The following is a 20,021-nucleotide window of genomic DNA, read 5'->3' on the forward strand; positions in this document are numbered from 1 at the left end:
CTCTTTAGACCTTGTGCATTAATTTGAGCTTGGATTGATAACAGTGCCCCTCAATGGGGATGATATACTAAACCTAAACTGATGTAATTTGCAGCCACAGGTTTTTGCCTCAGTTACTTTCTCATCTCTCAGCAAATAGTATAGTTTTGAAGGATGTTTACACTGCAGAAATCAAAGAGTGGGGAAGATCATAGATATGCTTAAATACTTGCTGAGATTTTCACTTAAGAAGTGAAAATACCATCTCTTTAAATAGTTGGTCTCTTAATCTCTGGAACATGGATGTTGTCATTTTTCTCACTGTGTGTTACAGGCTTATTGACATGTGATGACTGTAGCTTCAAACGGTAATTTTAGGTTCAGATATACCACACCTTTGTTTTTCAGACAGTCCCCTTCCTGCCAGGCTTCAAAGCTTTTTCACCCCCTTGGCTGTAGCGGTTCCAGTTTGGACTGATCGCTTCAAAAAACAATTACTGTAGATTCTACTGTGCTTCCCAAGACTCATTTTGTAGGCAATAGTTCAGGTTATTTTTCCACATGTATTAACTTGTACTTGTTCACATTGGATCTGTTAGGTTTCTCTGTGTTGTCGAAATCTCAAAAATCTTTCCCATTGACCCATTGATGCAGAATTTTCAACAGGAAGAAATTTTGTCTATTTGGAGAAGTCAATCATTTGTGAAAAAATTGTCTCATTTAGTGATAGATACAGTTTAAGTAGCATTTGTGTGGAATATTAGGAAAGATATTACTAGCTAGCCAAAATATAATCCCTTACAGAAAACGTATTGCATTCCCCTTGGGAATTTCTGTTTGCCCAAGGATCCAATCCTTTATTAGATTTCCCAGCTCATCCAGTATAGAAATGAGGCTCTGGTTTACTCTTTTGAATAGAAAGCACACTGTTTACTTGCCAGTTTACTTAGACATAGTCACTCTGATAACAGTTTGGACATTTTGGCTGAAAAGTCTACATATTAGTTCTTAAGTGATCCTTTTTTCCCCTTCACAAGTATGAATGGCTACTGTGTGTGCTCTGTAAAGGCAGTGGGGAGTTGTGACGAGCTGATCATCTTGGTTTGTGATACTAGCAGATATAGAAAAATATACAAAATGTTCAGTTACATTTAAAGCCTATAACATGTAGAGTATAGCACTCCTACTCCACACTTTTATAATACTGTTTTTGGAGCGTTTCATGATACCATCCATATTAAGACACTAGTCAGACAAGTATTTAGTAAGTACTTCACTTGTGCTGTTTTGTGCATAGTGCTAAGCAGTGTGGGGAGTGCAGAAGAGAATGACATGGCCCCTATCCTCAGGAAGCTTAAATGATGGTATCTTTTATTTTCTTATACACAGAGTGTTAGAATTAGGGCTGTTTGTGTCTGCATGTGCACCCAGATGTGCACGCACATTGAGATATTATGATACATATACAGATAATTAAAGTGTGAGGCAGTGTGGTATAAGTGATAAGGAGTTCAGAGGAAAGAGATTACTACCTGAGTGATGAGGGACTGTTTTAGGGCAAAGTGGCATTTGAGCAGGGTTTTGGAAGGATAGTTAGGATTTCAGTAGGAGTCTAGTAAAGAAGCTTGTTACAGTTTTAAAACAGTTTTTTTCAAAGTTTCTAGTTCCAGATCAGCCATTCACTTACCAGTTGTCTGAATTCAGCCAGATTACTTAATGACTCTGATCTTCAGTTTCCTCATCTACAAAATGGGAATTAGAGTAGTAGTTATCATAGAGGGCTTTTAGGAAGCTTAAGTGAGATACTGTGACATGAACATGCTTTATAAACTGTAAAGTACTTTACAAATGTTAGTAAATTTTATAATAAATATTGAGGATGGCATGAGCCAAGGCATGGAATTTAAAAACTAGTAAAACCAAAGCCTGGAGCAGAAAATATGTGAAGGTGACTATAAATATTCATTCATTCATACAGTTCCTAACTTCATAAAATAATCTTAAATAGGAAAGCGTTTCAAGGTTTATGTTGACCCCCTTTCCCTCAAAAGACCATTTCAGAGGGCTTTTAGATCTTCAGGTAAAACTTGAATAAATTGTTTTTAGTTTTATTGAATTCATACAGAATTAATTCATACAGAATTAATTTTCAAATAAACTTCTTTAATAGATATTATAACATAGCACAAAAATAGCTAATGTATCTTGCACAGTATATTTCTTTAAAGAACATGGTTTTGAGAACAAGTCTGCATGTTTTGGGGTATATCAGAATTGCTCCACTGATTAGGAGAACAGGGTGAGAATTATTTAAGTTACTTTCAGGGACCATCGTATCTCCTTTTACAGGTGGTTTGTACAATAACTTCATGAATGGTTGTTTAAAGGAAAGATATCCCTCTTCTGATGAGATGTCAGAATTTATTCATGTTCTTTGTTTTAAATAAATTTTATTTTTAAAATGTGGTTAGGAAAAATATTCAATAAATTTTTCAACAAAGAACAGAGAGAGTGTTTGGGCTTTAAAAGACATTTTTTTAATTGAAGTATAGTTGATTTATAATATGATTATTGCAGGTTTACAACATATTGATTCAGTATTTTTACAGATTTACCCCATTTAAAGTTATTACAAAATATTGACTATATTTCCCTGTGCTGTACAATATATCCTGGTTGCTTGTTTATTTTATACATGATAGTTTGTATCTCTTAACCTAAAAAAGCATTTTGAATTGTACTGTGGATATTATGCCAGTTGCTATTGTCTGGTCTTGGGCTCTCTCCACGTATCTGGGCTCCAGTGAAAATATGATTAGAATTACTTTTCTCAGGGCAAGGAACTTGGAAAACAGCGTTTTACTTGAACACTAACTCTCATTATTAAAAGAACTCTTTTTGTTGTTTGTTTACTGTATGATATCACTTATATGTGGAATCTAAAAAATACAAGAAACTAGTGAATATAACAAAAAAGAAGCAGACTCAGATATAGGGAACAAAGTAGTGATTACCAGTGGGGAGAGGGAAGCAGGGAGGGGCAATATAGGGGTAACAGGATTAAGAGATACAGACTATTAGGTATAAAACAATCTACCAGGATATATTGTACAACACGGGGAATATAGCCTATATTTTATAGGCTAACTATAAGTGGAGTATAACCTTTGGAAATTGTGGATTACTATATTGTACACCTGTAACTTACATGATATTGTACATCTACTATACATCAATTAAAAAAAAAAGGACCAACCCTCTCATTTTATGATTGAGGAAGTTGAGGCACAGAGAGGAAAAGGCACTTAGCCAAGACCTTGAACTTGAGTCTCTGTGTGCTGTATTTCCCTTCATTCATTCTTTTATTGTTATTGTTATTAACTAATTTTGAGATTCTAAAAAGCACTTTTTGAGAGGAAAAAAAAGAATCCTGAATACTAATAGTGGGGTTTTTTGGTGTGTGTGAATAATTCTCAATTCTTTCTTCTTTTACAGACTACCTTGCTAACCACGGCCGGTTAAATGAGTCTGAGGCGAGGCGCAAATTCTGGCAAATCCTGTCTGCTGTTGATTACTGTCATGGTCGGAAGATTGTGCACCGTGACCTCAAGGCTGAAAATCTTCTGCTGGATAACAACATGAATATCAAAATAGCAGGTAACTGGGACACAGCTGGCTCTAACGTGATCAGATATGAGCCGTGGCACTCAGGGTGCAGAAACAGACCTTCAGGCAGAGATTCAGGAGCCTCCACCCATGACATCAAGCTCTCTCAGAATGTATTTTATTCATTTCCTTAGTCCTATGTGTAATAATGAAAAGTAAGGGAAATAAGTTCCTTATCAACGCACACTGTGGCAGGACTACGACTGGGGTCTGATTTGTATCCTCAGTCTGATTTGTGTTCAGGCCCCTTTGTGGCACTCCACTGAGTGTGTGATGATTGGAGGGGCTGATAGGTCTGGAGGAGTAGCATAGGTTGCTGGTGCTCTACCCTGCTCTCTTAATTATGACTGGTGGCTGCAAAGAGATTGTAGACAGAAGAATGACAAAGGAGGTAACGGCAGTAGAATGAGAAGCACCTTGCCTTCTTCTGATACAATAGGGTTTTGATTTATAACATGGTGACTAAGGATTATTTTGCTAGTTTTCCTCCTACCCTTTTCACAATTCGCAAAATCTTTTATAAATATTTTATATTCCAAGTTTCCTTTTTCACATGGTCAAAACTCTCATTCAGTCAATAAATATTTATGTGTCAGGTACTGTGCTATGCTAGGTACTAAGGATTCAAATCAAAAAGTCATTTCCTGTGATCTTAAAAGTCTGGTGCGGAAATAAGAATAATGAAAATACAATATAATAGTTGCCAAAAAATATATGTACAGAGTGCAATAGGAATATAGATGTAGGAACATCAGTCTATCTGAGAAGTCAGGAAGCTGCACAAAGAAGGAACTCTTTGAACTAGGCTTGAGAGATGAGTTAGAAGCTTGCCAGGGAGGTAAACAGAAGTAGGACAGGTGAACTATGTAAATAACCACAGGTACAAGAGAGAGAAAGAGATTGAAATTGTAATGGTGGGGAACCATTGCTCAATATTAGTTAAATGTAAGATCTGTAGTTATGGGGGATTGATACAGGAAGAGCAGGTAGGCGAAGATCAGAATATGAAGGTCTTGAAGGCCATGAAAAAGATTTTAGAGTTTATTCTGTAGGTAATAGGGAGCATAGCCTATTGGAAATTTTAAGGCGGGGATGGAGATGAAGTGGGACTGGGACAAGATGATTAGATTTGCATGTTAGAAAGATGTCTCTCTGTCCACAGAGTGAAGATAGGTGGGAGATGGGGGTGAGACTGAAGACAGGAAGACTAATCAGGAACCTAATGCAGTATTCCAATTAAGAAAATGTGGGTGTGTGCTAGAGTACAGCAGTAGAGGTTGTAGGTGTGGGAAGGAGAGAGAGAGATTTATTCTGGTTAGGGTTTGGAAGAAAATAAGGGGCACAGAGCAAAAGCTTAGCAAAGTTGTAAGCGGTGGTGTTTTGTCTTAGGGTATTAAAGAGGGACAGAGGCATCCACATGAGAGAAGCTGACCAAGAAGTGGTTGACTAGCTAGGTTGGATACTCACTGGACTCACTAAGTTTAGGGAGAAAACAACTGCCTTAGTTTGCTGCACTGTGGTATAAAATATAAGTGAAAAGCCTCTGATTTGTACATTTAACTGGTTTATTTCTATGCCATTTATCATTCATTTTCAACTTGGGCATTTTAGAGAAGGCAAATAATTTTTACTTACTTTAATTTTAATAATTAATTTTAAACGCCAATGTCACATTTGTTTCAGGGAAGTAATGGATTTTTCATTCTGTAGTCTGTGATTTTTTTTTTTTTCCTAATGGAATTGCCTGAATAAGACTGTTTTTTAAGTTAATTTGCTACATTCCCATTATATATGAAGATCTATACTGATTTATCTTGTTTTAAAAATACAGTATTAGTGTTTCTGTAATTTATAATGTGTGTTCATTTCTCCCAGTTTTCCTTCTTTTGGCCCTTCCATTGGTCTCATTCATTTCACTCCTTTTTGCAAACTTTCTGTAGTGCACTTCACTGTAATTTTTTGTTCACTTCTCCTTGAAAGCATCAGCTGCCCTAAAATTGTCCTTCTCAGAGAGGACTCTTGTTTTTTTGAAGTTCTTTACTCTGTAGAAAGAAGGGGAAACCCCTGCTTCACCTTTACATTCCTTTATTGCCAAAACAAAACTTGCACCAAAAACAATACCTTAAAGGAGTTCTGGGAGTCATTTCAGGCAGAGAAAGAAAGGTTAGAGGTGGGAGTCATATGCTATAGGAATTACAGTGTCAAAATAGAACATCAAAAAACCTTGCAAACAAAATATGCAGAACATTCCATTAAGGTTATAACCAAGTTTTGCCTGGCTGTAATAATGTCTTCTATAATTCTAGCCTATAGTATAGGTAGATAAACCCAGTATTTCTGTCATTATGTGAAATCTAATTATTTGTTTGTTTTTGCTATTTTTATTTTTGAATATCTGAAATTCAAGGCCTTCTAATTTTTATCTAGAAGACAGGTAAAATCTCAGAGACCTAAAGTTGTTCTCTCTGGTTAAGCTAGTATCACAGCTAACATTTATTGAGCCTTCATTATTTGCAGGTACTCTGTTTTCAGATGAAAAAACTGAAACACAAAGATATTAAATAACTTCCTAAGGCAGTTCAGATAATAAGTAGCAGACCTGGAATTCAAGCCTAGATCTCTCTGACCACAGTATCTGGCTTCTTCCACTGCACCATGTTGTATTTTCTAAACATTGTTTTTCAGTTATTCCTCAAGGAGTACTCACTAACTGAATTTTGGGTTCCATCATTCTGTATTTATACATTTAGTGTCCTTAATTCCATATCTCACAAGTAGATACACACACACACATACATGTACACGCAGTATAGCTAAGTGTTCAAATTTCTTATTGCCCACATTTTTTTCACTGTCATCCTCACCACCATTTACCCCAAATTTTAGCAAATGTTTATTAAGTATCTACTATGCTCCTGGGCTAAATCCTGGAGATTCAAATATTTCAAGACAAAAACAACAGCAATACAAAAACACTCAACTCTGCTCTTACCTTAAGGAGTTAATCCAGAACCAGACCTTTAAGTAAATATAACATAAAAAGATAACTGTCATACAGGCTATGAGGCTGGGAGGACGACTAACTTGCCTGGAAGAATCAGGGAAATTATTAGCTAAGACTTGATTAAGAAGGAGGCATTTGTGGTGGGATTGGGGGAGAGAAGGAGAAAGGAGGAGAGTTTGTTGAGGGGGTGAGGTAGGGATGGCAGCTCTAGGCAAATGGATCAGCACATGCAAAGGCAGGCAGCCCAGAGAACTCAAAGTGTGTAGGGAAACTACAGACCAGGGCTAGTGGAGCATAAGTGCCAGTGAGGAATGATAGGAAAAGAGCCTGGACAGGTAGGCAGAGCCAGATCATGGAGGATTCCACATGTCATCAGAAGTTTAGATGTGTTCCAATGCTGTAAAAGAACTTCTCCAGGGTATTTGTTTTAATCCATAGATTTTTATAACTTTTTTATGGCCCTGCTTCCCTTTAAAAATATCATCTTCTGATCTCTGAGGATTCTTCTTGAATTTAAAGAAATCTAATACATGTAGGAAAGATGGGGCTCCATGGAAAAATTACAAAACCTCAGAATAAAATACAGAATTATTCTCTCAAATTATACTATCTCTGTTTATTCTGCTTATGAAGATCTCTTTAATTGCTAAATGGGCTGAATAAATGAAGTGTTTTAACCATCTTGTATGTTGAAGTTGAAGAGAAGTGCAAACCAAAACTAGATTTAAATTAAAACATTTGTCTCTTTATAAGACAGAAAATGGAATAGAAGTATCAGACGTGGTTCATTTTAATAAATACAGAAACTTGGTTTTGAAATCAGCTTCTCGTTTATGCTCCTCCAGCGGGTAAAAACGTCAGACACTGGTGGGCCATGAATTCATCCACACCTGTGTGTGCTCATCGCCTCAATTATGAGACCTACAGCCATCGCAAAATACGAGTGTTAGGATATTCAGAGTAAGAGGCAGAATGCAAAGAAATTTTGGCTTTCATTAGTTTTTTTTTTATATATAAATGTATTTATTTATTTTTGGCTGCATTGGGTCTTCGTTGCTGTGTGCAGGCTTTCTCTAGTTGCAGTGAAGCGGGAGCTGCTGTTCATTGCGGTGCACGGGCTTCTCACTGTGGTAGCTTCTCTTGTTGCGGAGCACGGGCTCTAGGCGCGCGGGCTTCAGTAGTTGTGGCACACAGGCTTAGTTACTCTGTGGCATGTGGGATCTTCCCGGACCAAGGCTCGAACCCATGTCCCCTGCATTGGCAGGCAGATTCTTAACCACTGCACCACCAGGGAAGTCCCTTTCATTGGTTTTGATAATTGCAGTACTGTTTCCTCCACGCTATTTTGGCTATGACTATTTAGGCATTAACTTGAGAGTAAATAGATGAAGGACATTTAGTTTTATTCTTCAACTTTCCTAATCTGAAATGTTTATAATGAATACTTAGATAAGAATTAATATGTATGAATTACTCAGAGGAGGTTTTCAGAAAATATCACAATTCAAACAAGGCTTCTCATAAAGAATGTGGAGTTTGATATCAGACAGTACTGGTACAAATTCTGGCTGTGCCATTAGTAGCTGTGTGACCTTGGGCTGATTAATTAACCTCACTGAGCCTAGGTTTCCAAATCTGTTAAACAGAGATTAATCCATTTCTCAGGAACATTGTAGGGATTAGTGATAATGTTAAGACACAGAGAGGTCATAGGTAAGATTATGGGCTCTAGAGCCAGGCTACCTGGATTTGAACCCTGGCACTGCACTTACTAGCTGCATGACCTTGGACACATTACCTAACCTCTCTGTCCTCAGTTTCCTTATCAGTTAAGAGGGAATGACAGAAGTTCATATCTCATAGTGGTTATTAGTTAATATTTGCAAAGTTCTTAGAACAGTGCCTGGTACATAGTTAGTGCTAGCTAAGATTTTGTTAAATAAATTGGGGGCTTTTGTTTTGCTTTTTAATATATTTATTTATTTACTTATCTATTTTGGCTGTGCTGGGTCTTAGTTTCGGCATGCAGACTTCTCAGTTGCAGCATGTGGACTTCTCAGTTGCGGGATGCAGACTCTTAGTTGCGACATGAGGGCTCCTTAGTTGTGGCATGTGAACTCTTAGTTGTGGCATACATGCAGGATCTAGTTCCCCGACCAGGGATTGAACCCAGGCCCCCTGCATTGGGAACATGGAGTCTTACCCACTGGACCACCAGGGAAGTCCCAAATAAATTGTTAATTAAGGTTCCTGGCACCATGTAAACACTCATAAAAGGTAGCTATTATTTGTATTCAGTGTATAATTGATTCCATGTGAAAACAAATTCTGAAAAGTTTGATAGCCATATAACCCCCCCACCGTGTCTTTTTTTTTTAATTACCAAGGTTTAAAGCCTTATTAATACAAATCTCAGAGGTACAAGGAAAGTTTATCATTTATATTCTAAATTGTCTCTGCTTGATGTAAATTAATTTTTTTTTCCCTTGGAGGAACCTTCAGTGTAATTAGTAATGTGATATAAGCCTGATTAATCTTACCTGTGCATCACAAGTCACTTGTCTTTAGCCCAAGAGGAATGCTTCCTTTCTGAATTGACCTATGATCTCTGAGTAGCCCATCATCTCTCATGACTGCTTCTAACAACCTTCCTGCTTATTAGAAGACCTTGAGACAGGGTTTCTGTATATATAATTCTAGTTTTGTGCCCTGGAACCGAAAAAGGGTGGGAGAGGCTGAAGCAGGTTTTGTTAGTGAAATATTTATTAAAAGTCTTCCATTTGTTATCCTCCTGCCACTAGTATTATGTAAAATGTGCAAAGAGCTTTTGCATCAGCAAACACAATGAGACCTTGTCTTTATCCTTCAAGCCTACTTAGCACTAGCCGCACATTAAGCCTGGAATATGGAAGACAGCTCAAAGGGTTTTGTTTCCTTTTGTTTTGTGTTTCCCCTCTTCACCTCCCTCCGCCTCCCCCACTCCATTTTGGGCTGAGGAAGAGCGTTTACTTGCTTCTTAGCTCACTGAACTCTCTCATTGAACAAATAGATGTCTCACAGTGGTCAGCAGAATCACATTTCATCTCAACTGTGATGATTGTTCTTGTGTCCTCTTGTCAGGTAGGGAGGGAGTGACTGGTGTTTGGAAGTAAACTGTGCAGCTGGCCTCTTGCTGGTGGGCAACAAGGTATGCAGTGACGTCAGCGTTGGCTGATCGGTATTCAGTTTGTGCAGTGGGTCAGCTCCGTCTCCACACTCTACTACCTTTCATTTGTCCGCTTTCATTTCCTCATAATTGTCTTCTTCGTTCCTATTATAATAACTACAAAAGATGTGTAACTCTTCAGCAAGACTGGATATCTGAATTCTACTGGTAATTTTAGAAACAAGGATAAATTTAACCCTAAAACCATCTGCTTCTCTGTAGGAGGATTTTTAAAATTATAAATTAGACATTATAACACACTGCTGGAGATTAAAAATTGCCTTGGTTGTGTTGATTCCTAGAAATCATTTACTTTCTCTTAGCTTGAAGACTGGTTTTCAATGTTTTGGTTGCTTTTTTCCTTTTTAAAATAATGATTTAAATTGTTTACCTAACGACTTCTATTTAGTCTTTGTTATTTAAATATTAAATCTTGAAAGTATTTAGTAATTATAATTATTTTGCAACAATAAACAGCGACAAACTGTTTAACACCTGTATCTTTTTCAAAACCTCCGTTTCATTCTTTATTTCCCGGCTACTGGAAGAGTGGTCTGGGGACCAGCATGAGCATCACTTGGGATGTCTGTTAGAAGTGCAGACTCTCAAGCCCACCCCTCGGCCTACTGAATCAGAATCTGCATTTTAGCAGGTTCCCCAGATGATTTGTATGCATGCTAATGTTTGATCTATTTCACTCCGACAGTATTCACTAATGTGCTTTGTTCCCATCAGACAGTAATCAGCTTATTTACTCTGTGTAAGGAAGGCCCTGTTATTCCTAAAATGTTAGCCCTTTGCTAATGACGATTGGGCACTGATAATTTATGTGATTTAGTGACGACAGTAATAATAATTAATTTTTGTTATCATGAAGATTCAGGTCAGTCACTTTCAAAATATAAAGCAGAAAACAATAATAGTAGTTCTAATACTGTTTTCAAATATATCCATGGTCTGTTACTAGTTAGATAAGAGGTAATTAGAAGACTCAGCTTTTAAGGCCAAGTTGATTTCCATGAGTCAGTCAACACTAATTAATGTGGTTAGAGACTCTACCCCAAACACTCTCTTCTATCAACATTTTAGGCCACACAGAAACCAGGTGAGAAAATATGGATATATCAGGAAATCTCAAAACTAACGTTAAAGTAAAAACTTGGAGTACATGCCTTAGCGTTGTAGGGATAGGAACATAAATCATCTTCACATGAAAAGGACAAGATGTGTCTATTTTAACACATTCTTAAAATCAATATAGATTTCTAAAATGAATGTAAGTGTATATTTGACATTTACTTTGCAAACATCTTAATTATTCCCATTCATTTATTAAGGATGCTTTTAACATAGCATTCAATATTGTAGAGATGAGAAAGCCCTCATTTGTCGACTTCTGCTAGCAGAGGGATAAATTAGAAAATCTCTCATCTCTATATAATGTAAAGAATTTTTCCTGGGTTTATAACAGCCTTATCTCCAATTTTAAGTTGGATTAAACTTCTCTGACTATGAGGCCTTACAACAAAAAAAATAAAAACAACTTCTCTGACTAGTGACGTTCTTAGAACATCTGTGGTATAGTAAAAAAAAAGAACACCTGGCTTGGAGTTCAAAGGCCGTGTATTTGAATACTGGCTAAGCTACTTGCAGCTGTAGATATTTGGGCAATTCGGTTAACTACTTTCAGTTTCCCCCTTTGTAAGGTAAGGACATTCATACCTCACAGGGCTGTCATCATGATTAAATGAGATAATATATACAAAAATACCAAGTGTGTAATGCCTAGTCCAAAGTTGGCAAGACATAAATGGTTTTTGGATTTGATTATAATTCATACACCATGTTGAAGGACTAGTTGTCATTTTGTTTCAAAAACTTCTTATGATTTCGTATCTTAAAATTGTGAAGCTAAGAGGTTCTTTGAGAAAGATTTGTCTTTTCCCTACTGTGCTCAAGAAATGTTGAAAATCTTGATTGATCTGACTAATTCAAGGTATGTTATGAGTGAGAGTTCAAGCAATTACTCCCACCAATTACTCCCATACAAATGACAAATTACCGCAGAGGAAAAAAACTTCTTTATACCTTCAAAATTTTGTCAGAGTTGTTTAGTCAATCATGTATGAATAAAAATAGTATCAAAATAATGCTAGTCTGAACCCTGAATTGGAGTGAGAAGTATCAGTATGAATTCATGGGTTATTGTTTTTTCTTAATACATATACATATAGACAGGCACAAAAACAAATGTAGGAGTGTGTGTGTGTGTGTGTGTGTGTACACTGATAAGCATTCATATGTATATTTCCTCTGTTTGATGACAGGGCCTAGACTCAGTGACAGCCCAGTTGCAGTGAGTACATCTAGGTCTTAGTCTTGGTTTCTAAATACCATTACTCTGTAAAAGGAATCAGGGCGGGCTTCCCTGGTGGTGCAGTGGTTGGGAGTCCGCCTGCCGATGTAGGGGACGCAGGTTCGTGCCCCGGTGCGGGAGGATCCCACGTGCCGCGGAGCGGCTGGGCCCGTGAGCCATGGCCGCTGAGCCTGCGCGTCCGGAGCCTGTGCTCCGCAACGGGAGAGGCCACAACAGTGAGAGGCCCGTGTACCGCAAAAACAAAAAAAAAAAAAAAAGGAATCAGGGCTCCTTGGAAAAGCAGTTGATTCATGGGATGGGGCAGGAAAGTACAAGATGAGCCTGGAACATCTGGTACCAAGAGATAAGGAAATACTTAAAATGAAATTTTATAAGGATGGGGGCATGTTGAAAGGATACAGGAGCCAACCTGAATTAGCTCCTAGTGGCCAAAGCTGGAACTATTTAAGCATCAAAATAAATAACAATAGTATTGAATTATAACCCAAAGAATAAAATAAATACTTATGATGAATATAATATGACAGTATTGTAAAAAATAAACAATAGTTTAATGAGTAAATAAATAAGAGAGGAAGAAGGGACAACTCTTGAAGAGTTGTAATTAATAACTGTAGAAGGAATGAGGGAAATGAAAGCTCACCGTTAGAACATCACAGTAATCGTTGCTGCAATCAAGATCTGCCTACGAATGCTAAATTAATGGGTGAAAGTTTAAGGAGAAACAGGGTATATATAGACTCAATATATCTTTAAAATATTTATTTATTAATCTCAAGGGGAAAAATAGTAACTTTATAATGGGGTAACCCAAAAGACACCACCTTAATCCACAGATCAAGGTTAACTCCACCAATAATTAAGCCATAATACCTGCACCCCATCATATGATGCCCTGAGAAGAGCACTTCACCTCTGTGATGTTCTTCCCAAAAAGCAATCATTTTAATCTAATCATGAGAAAACATCCAGCAAACCCAAACTGAGAGACAGTCTACAAAATACCTGACCAGCACTGGTCATGGTCAAGAAAGACAAGGAGAGACTGAGGAACTATTAGAAATTAGAGAAGACTAAGGAGTCATGACAACTAAGTGCATTGTGGAACCCTGCAGTGAGAGAGGACGTTAGAGAGAACACTGGAGAACTCTTAATGAAGTCCATGGTTTAATTAATAGTACTGAATCAGTGTTACTTTTTTTTTAATTTTTTTTTTTTTTTTTTTGACTGTGTTGGGTCTTCGTTGCTGCGCGCAGGCTTTCTCTAGTTGGGGCGCGCAGGCTTTCTCTAGTTGCGGCGAGCGGGGGCTACTCTTCGTTGCGGTGCACGGGCTTCTCATTGCGGTGGCTTATCTTGTTGCAGAGCAAGGGCTGTAGGTGCGTGCGGGCTTCAGTAGTTGTGGTGCGCAGGCTCAGTAGCTTGGCTTATGGGCTCTAGAGCACGGGCTCAGTAGTTGTGGTGCACAGGCTTAGTTGCTCCGAGGCATGTGGGATCTTCCCGGACCAGGGCTTGAACCCATGTCCCCTGCACTGTCAGGCGGATTCTTAACCACTGCGCCACCAAGGAAGCCCAGTGTTACTTTCTTAGTTTTGATAATTTTACTAATAGAGTTATGTAAAATGTTAACATTAGGGGAGGAAGCTGGATAAAGGGCATAGGGAATTCTCACTTTATTGTTGCAACTCTTCTGTAAAACTATTTGGAAATTAAAACTATCAAAGTGAATCCAACATAGCATGGCATACATTCTATGACAGAGAAACAGGAAGCAAAAAAGTGTCTGAGGGACATAGCAGCCATCATTTGAGGTATTAACTTGTAGATCAGAACATTTGAGAAGACATTAAACTAGACATTAAACTTTCCTTTCCAGCAAAGCCAGGCTGGGTCTGGGTCTAGCATAGAGAGGAATGCCCATGTGACTGTTTTCATAATGCTTTTCAAAAGTCAGGTGATAATGTGGGGTCTTTGATTATTCTCTGTTGTTATGAGACTATCTTCTGTGTTTGCACAGTGGTTGACACATGTATGCACTCAAATGTTTAATGAAGGAAGCAATGAATTTGGTTGGTGTGATGAAACATTAAATAACCATTCCACATGAATAAATAGCGATAAGAAAGAAATCCTGGGACTTCCCTGGTAGTCCAGTGGCTAAGACTCCACACTCCCAATGCAGGGAGCCCGGGTTTGATCCCTGGTCAGGGAACTAGATCCCACATGCTGCAACTAAGAGTTCGCATACCACAACTAAAGATCCCACACGTGGCAACAAAGACCTGGAGCAGCCAAATAAATAATAAATAAATTTTTAAAGAAAAAAATCCTGCATAGCTCTGCCGTTCTCGTATTTCATCCCTCTTGCTCGCCCCTCATTTCACTATATGCTTTTAGGCAGAAAGCTGCAGACTGTGAATGAAGCAAATTGTCCAGATTCCTGTGAAGAAATAAAAAGGCTTTTATTTTTAAGTGTTTTCCCATTGCCACTTCTTAAACCTGACAATTATTAACCTGCTCAAAAATAGCTACATATCACTGTACCAGAGAAAGACATAAAGGTGGTTAACAGTGAGAGCTCTGTAGCCAGACTTGGTAAGTCTGCAATTTAGTGTAACCTCTAGCAAGGTACTTAACTTTCTACCCTCACTCTTTCCTAAAATAAGGATACCTCATGGGGTTACTAAGAAGAAATTATCTTAGGAGAGCTTAGGTCAGCTTCTGACACTTTTAAAAGACACGATGACAGCATATTCATTCAGCAAACCTTTGTTGAACAGCTGCTGTGTGCTGACAGCGTACTAAGTCCTAGGGGAACAGACATATATCATTTCCCCCTTCTCTACTCTCAAGGAGTTTAGTCTGATAGAGAAGACAGATAAGTAAAACAAGAAGAAGAATTGCTATTCTTCTCTTCTGTTGAGTAGCTTACTCAGTGGCTACTGTTTATTGAGCACCTGCTTTGTTTCAATAGCATGCCTAAAGCATTATTATGTTATCTACTTATGATGTAAGTGTACTTATCTACATATACTCACTTATTGTGAGTATATGTTACTCATAATAACTTTGTGAAGTGTAGACATTGTCCGCATTTTGCAAATGAGGAAACCAAGGCTCTGAGAAATTAGTAATTTGCCCGAGATCACACAGCTAAGAGGAGAACCCAAGATTTGCCTGACTCCAAAGCTTTCCTTAACCCATACATCAGATAATTACAAATAAAATATTTAAGTGCTTTGACAGGGTTATAGAAGACATCTACATAAATGCTATTATAATAATTTTAATGAACCTGATTTTCTTTCGGTGCTTCTCTTAATGTTCCTACAGACTCAAGTTCCTGTTTTCTTCAGTTACCTACAGGAAATAGAAGTAACATCTGTTTAGTACCTTTTTTCTTCTAAGGTAACAGGACGCTTTCTTTGTCCCAGATGTGTACAGCCAAGGTTGAGACTAGGCTACTACAGGCACCATGGTGCTTTCCTAGTTTTTGCTCTCTTCCTGCCTATGAAGTGTCCAGTGAGAGAGCCTAGGGGAGTAAAGAGTCCAGGCCACCTTCCTGACAGACCTCTGTCCCAGTCACTCTTTGAGTTCGTTCTACAAGAGTCGGGGGAGGTTCAGAATGAAGGAGTTCTGGAATGGCTCTGTGAGACGTTAAAACGTTCCAGTGCTATTTAGAGAGTATTCTCAACTTACATGTGCTAAAACTCATCCTGTGATTACGGTTTAAAGTACAGCAATTATTGGACCTATTTCATGATCTCCAAACACACTTCCCAGAGCTTCTTGGGCTTTTCTGTGAGTGAAAGTAACATTTTCCTCTTTAAATGTTATTTGAACATCTAGTCCTTGGATCGTTTGAGAGTATAGTTTTTCTAGAAAATTAGAAACACCTATCAATATGGACACATGGGTTGTGATGTGATGTGAGTGGTTAGTCCTACAGGTGGAATTGAGAAGATAAGACCTCTCTGACAGTCATTTTGGAAAGCCGAGCATAGGACTGAACTGCAGTTACGTTGTGGAGGGAGGTGTTCTCGTCGCCTCGTACTCCTGGATGCCAAGGACAGGCCACAGCTGTGTTCCACCAGGTTTAGATGCACCATCTCTTTCCCCACATGCACCATCTTTTCTCTCATGAACGCTTAAGCTTCTCCACACTGTCTTTACCCTTCCTGTGTATTTTCTCAGGACCCTTTTCTCTGAAAGGCAGTAATTGGTAATGATGGCTTTGGTAGCTGACACTTCACATCTGCTGTGCTCCAGGCATTCTACATTCTTAGTCTCATTTAATCCTCACAGCATCCTATCTGGGTAGGTGGATTATCCCCTCACTTATAGATACAGAAAATAAGGTTCAGGAAAATTAAATAATTTACGTAGGGGCCTTGAGGCTAGAAAGTGGCAAAACTGGAAATCAGCTGTAGGTCTCCCTAACTTCATAGGTCGTACTCTGCCATGAGGCTGTGGTGTTGGGGATCATGACTGTGTCTGTTACTACTGCTTATGTCAGGGAGCTTAGAGAATGCCTCCCCTAAGGTACAGAAGCGCACCATAGTCTCAGGGTGTGAGTGGAGTGTGAGTTTCTGTTAACTCATTGGATCCCCATAACAACCTGCTGACTACGATGTTTCAGTGTTACAGCTGGGGAGACTGAGGCTCACAAAGACTGAACACATGTCACGCAGCCAGTCAGTCTGGCGCCGGAGACTTGTTCCAGTCCCCTTGGGGCACCACCGAAAGCTCACTCTCCATGCACTGCGTATACCAGCCAGAGTAGAGCCAGTTCCCATCACTGAGGTGTATCCTTCAGCCAGGAGTCTGTTGCAGCATGAGACATTTTGGCTCTAACTTACAAAACAACAGGAATTTGTTCCTTCACTAAGACCATGTGACTATGTGAAGGCTTAGCAAAAGAGCACAAGCTTGCATTTATACCAAATCTCACTGCATTTGTCTTCTGCTGTAACTTTCATGCATATTGAAGGCATCTGAGTACAGTGTTTCCAGAGGGCATGCTGTTTATCAAAGCTGCAGATTCAGTGTGACTAATATCGTAAGGAGAAGGCCATTAACGATTTTGAAGTATAATGCCACCGCGTTCCATAAATGAGTAAACAAGTGATATTGGTGATAGGTGGCCTGTGGCTGGGTCACATGGCCATTGCATGTTAATGAGCTATTCAGATAAGTATCTGCCTAATTCAGGATGTGCGGGCCAACACTTAGAGAGCTGTTACTTAGGAAACACTGTCCTCAGTTGCCTTAAAATGTTATATTTATCTTGCTAGCCTGGGGCTGTGAGAGCAGCCGGTCCCTTGGTTGTGTTTAGGTAAATATCTTAGAGTTTTACTCATTTGTTTCTTTTTTTATAAACCATACAAGCTCAAGAGCTCTTAATCATGGAGTAATTGAAATTCTAAGATTATCAAATTCAAGTTGATTGTCCATATCAGTGGATTTTTCTTTCAGCCTTAAAAATACAAGAGATAAAGTCTTTTTCCAGCCTCTCGCTCATTCTCTTTGAGAAGAAAACTTAATTCATTAACACATTCATTCAACAAATATTTACTGAGTACTTAATATTTGCTATTCATTGTGCTAAGTGCTAAGGAAACATCATAAGATACATGCCATCGCATTCTCACAGAGTGAATAGTGGTGATATTGTTAATGTAGCATATTATAAAATTATTATGAGAAATTCAGTATAGTTTTAGAGCACAGATGAAAGTAACATTTATTTCCATCCCAATAGATTTCGGTTTTGGAAATTTCTTTAAAAGTGGTGAACTGCTGGCAACATGGTGTGGCAGCCCCCCTTATGCAGCCCCAGAAGTCTTTGAAGGGCAGCAGTATGAAGGACCACAGCTGGATATTTGGGTATTTCTTTGCTTTGCTGTGTTAAATGCATCTATAATGATAATACTTGGTACTCTGGCCCATCTCGGAATCTCTCGGTACCTAACACGTAGTCAATAGTTCATACTTTCCCTGTCCACTGGACTAAAATTAGAGCATCTTGAATTAGATTCTAGGAAAGAATTTCTAGGGAAAGATGTTATCATACTAATATCAGCAATGATTTAAAGTTTAGTAATCAAAATGATTTAATTTAATTCTTTTGGTATTTATTATAGGATGCTTTATTGCACTGGTCAGCATTTCAGATTTTTTTTTTTAATTCTGAGAAAATAGTAAATTCAAACAGGAATTTTTCAGTCCATATGATTTTAAGAGCCCTGAGGATATTTAGGAAAACAAAGTGTTTGAAGTTCTCAGTAGAAAAGAGACTGCATTGTTTTCTTCCCTAGAGCATGGGAGTTGTTCTTTACGTCCTTGTCTGTGGAGCTCTACCTTTTGATGGACCGACTCTTCCAATTTTGAGGCAGAGAGTGTTAGAAGGAAGATTCCGGATTCCGTATTTCATGTCAGAAGGTAACAACCTGTTTATCTTAAAATTATGTTTTACAAAATTTGTTCTGAAAATGAGTGCCTAAACAAAGGCTTCTCTTTTTCTAAGTTTGGGTGCCAAATAAAGTGACCGAGTCACTTTAAAAGCCGTAGAAATAAGCAACCCCTTCCATGTAGGTGAGAGAAATTCTAATCTTCCTACTCATAACTGGAAACAGAAAATTTCCCAGATTAAGAACAGCAAGTCTTCCCATTTACCCTTGTCTATAAATGTCCCAGGTTTATTTATATTTTTATATATATTTATTGGAGTATAAATGCTTTACAATGTTGTGTTAGTTTCTTCTGTACGACAAAGTGACTCAGTTATACATATACATATGTTCCCATATCTCTTTCCTCTTGCGTCTCCCTCCCTCCCACCCTCCCTATCCCACCCCTCTAGGTCATCACAAAGCACCCAGCTGATCTCCCTGTGCTATGCAGCTGCTTCCCACTAGCTAGCTGTTTTACATTTGGTAGTGTATATATGTCAGTGCTACTCTTTACTTCGTCCCAGCTTCCCCTTCCCCCCTGGTGTCCTCAATTCCATTCTCTAGTAGGTCTGCATCTTCATTCCTGCCCTGCCACTAGGTTCATCAGTACCGTTTTTTTAGATTCCATATATGTGTATTAGCATACGGTATTTGTTTTTCTCTTTCTGACTTACTTCACTCTGTATGACAGACTCTAGGTCCATCCACCTCATTACAAATGACTCAATTTCATTCCCTTTTATGGCTGAGTAATATTCCATTGTATATATGTACCACATCTTCTTTATCCATTCATCTGTCAACGGACATTTAGGTTGCTTCCATGTCCTGGCTATGTAAATAGTGCTGCAGTGAACATTTGTGGTATATGTATCTTTTTGAATTACGGTTTTCTCAGCGTATATGCCCAGTAGTGGAATTGCTGGGTCGTATGGTAGTTCTATTTTTAGTTTTTTAAGGAACCTCCATACTGTTCTGCATAGTGGCTGTATCAATTTACATTCCCACCAGCGGTGCAGGAGAGTTCCCTTTTCTCCACACACTCTCTAGCATTTATTGTTTGTAGATTTTTTGATGATGGCCATTCTGACCGGTGTGAGGTGATACCTCATCTTTTCCAACCACAACGCTAGGAGACTAGATATCAATTACAGGGAAAAAAACTGTAAAAAATACAAACACATGGAGGCTAAACAATACACTACTAAACAACCAGGTTTATTTTAGACTTAGAGAAGCATTTTGTAGATACAGATTCACAACCATTTCACTCTAAGTATGAAATGGATTTTCCCACATCTTTTGGTGGGAAGTTACAAAATTAAATTTTTTAATTAAATT

General features: G+C 38.3%; 1 protein-coding gene across 6 annotated transcripts in view; it reads left to right on the forward strand.

Moving 5' to 3' along the window:
• SIK2 (salt inducible kinase 2) overlaps positions 1 to 20,021 on the forward strand; it is a 132,222-nt gene that overhangs the window by 80,443 nt on the left and 31,758 nt on the right. For all 6 annotated transcript variants that reach the window (XM_067750979.1, XM_067750982.1, XM_067750980.1 and 3 more), the window contains exons 4-6: positions 3,475 to 3,636; positions 17,990 to 18,114; positions 18,546 to 18,669. In XM_067750979.1, coding sequence (XP_067607080.1) covers positions 3,475 to 3,636; positions 17,990 to 18,114; positions 18,546 to 18,669 — 411 coding nt within the window. The remainder of the gene's footprint in view (positions 1 to 3,474; positions 3,637 to 17,989; positions 18,115 to 18,545; positions 18,670 to 20,021) is intronic.

The sequence above is a fragment of the Pseudorca crassidens genome, chromosome 9, assembly GCF_039906515.1.
Source record: "Pseudorca crassidens isolate mPseCra1 chromosome 9, mPseCra1.hap1, whole genome shotgun sequence".
In the NCBI taxonomy this organism is placed as follows: domain Eukaryota; kingdom Metazoa; phylum Chordata; class Mammalia; order Artiodactyla; family Delphinidae; genus Pseudorca; species Pseudorca crassidens.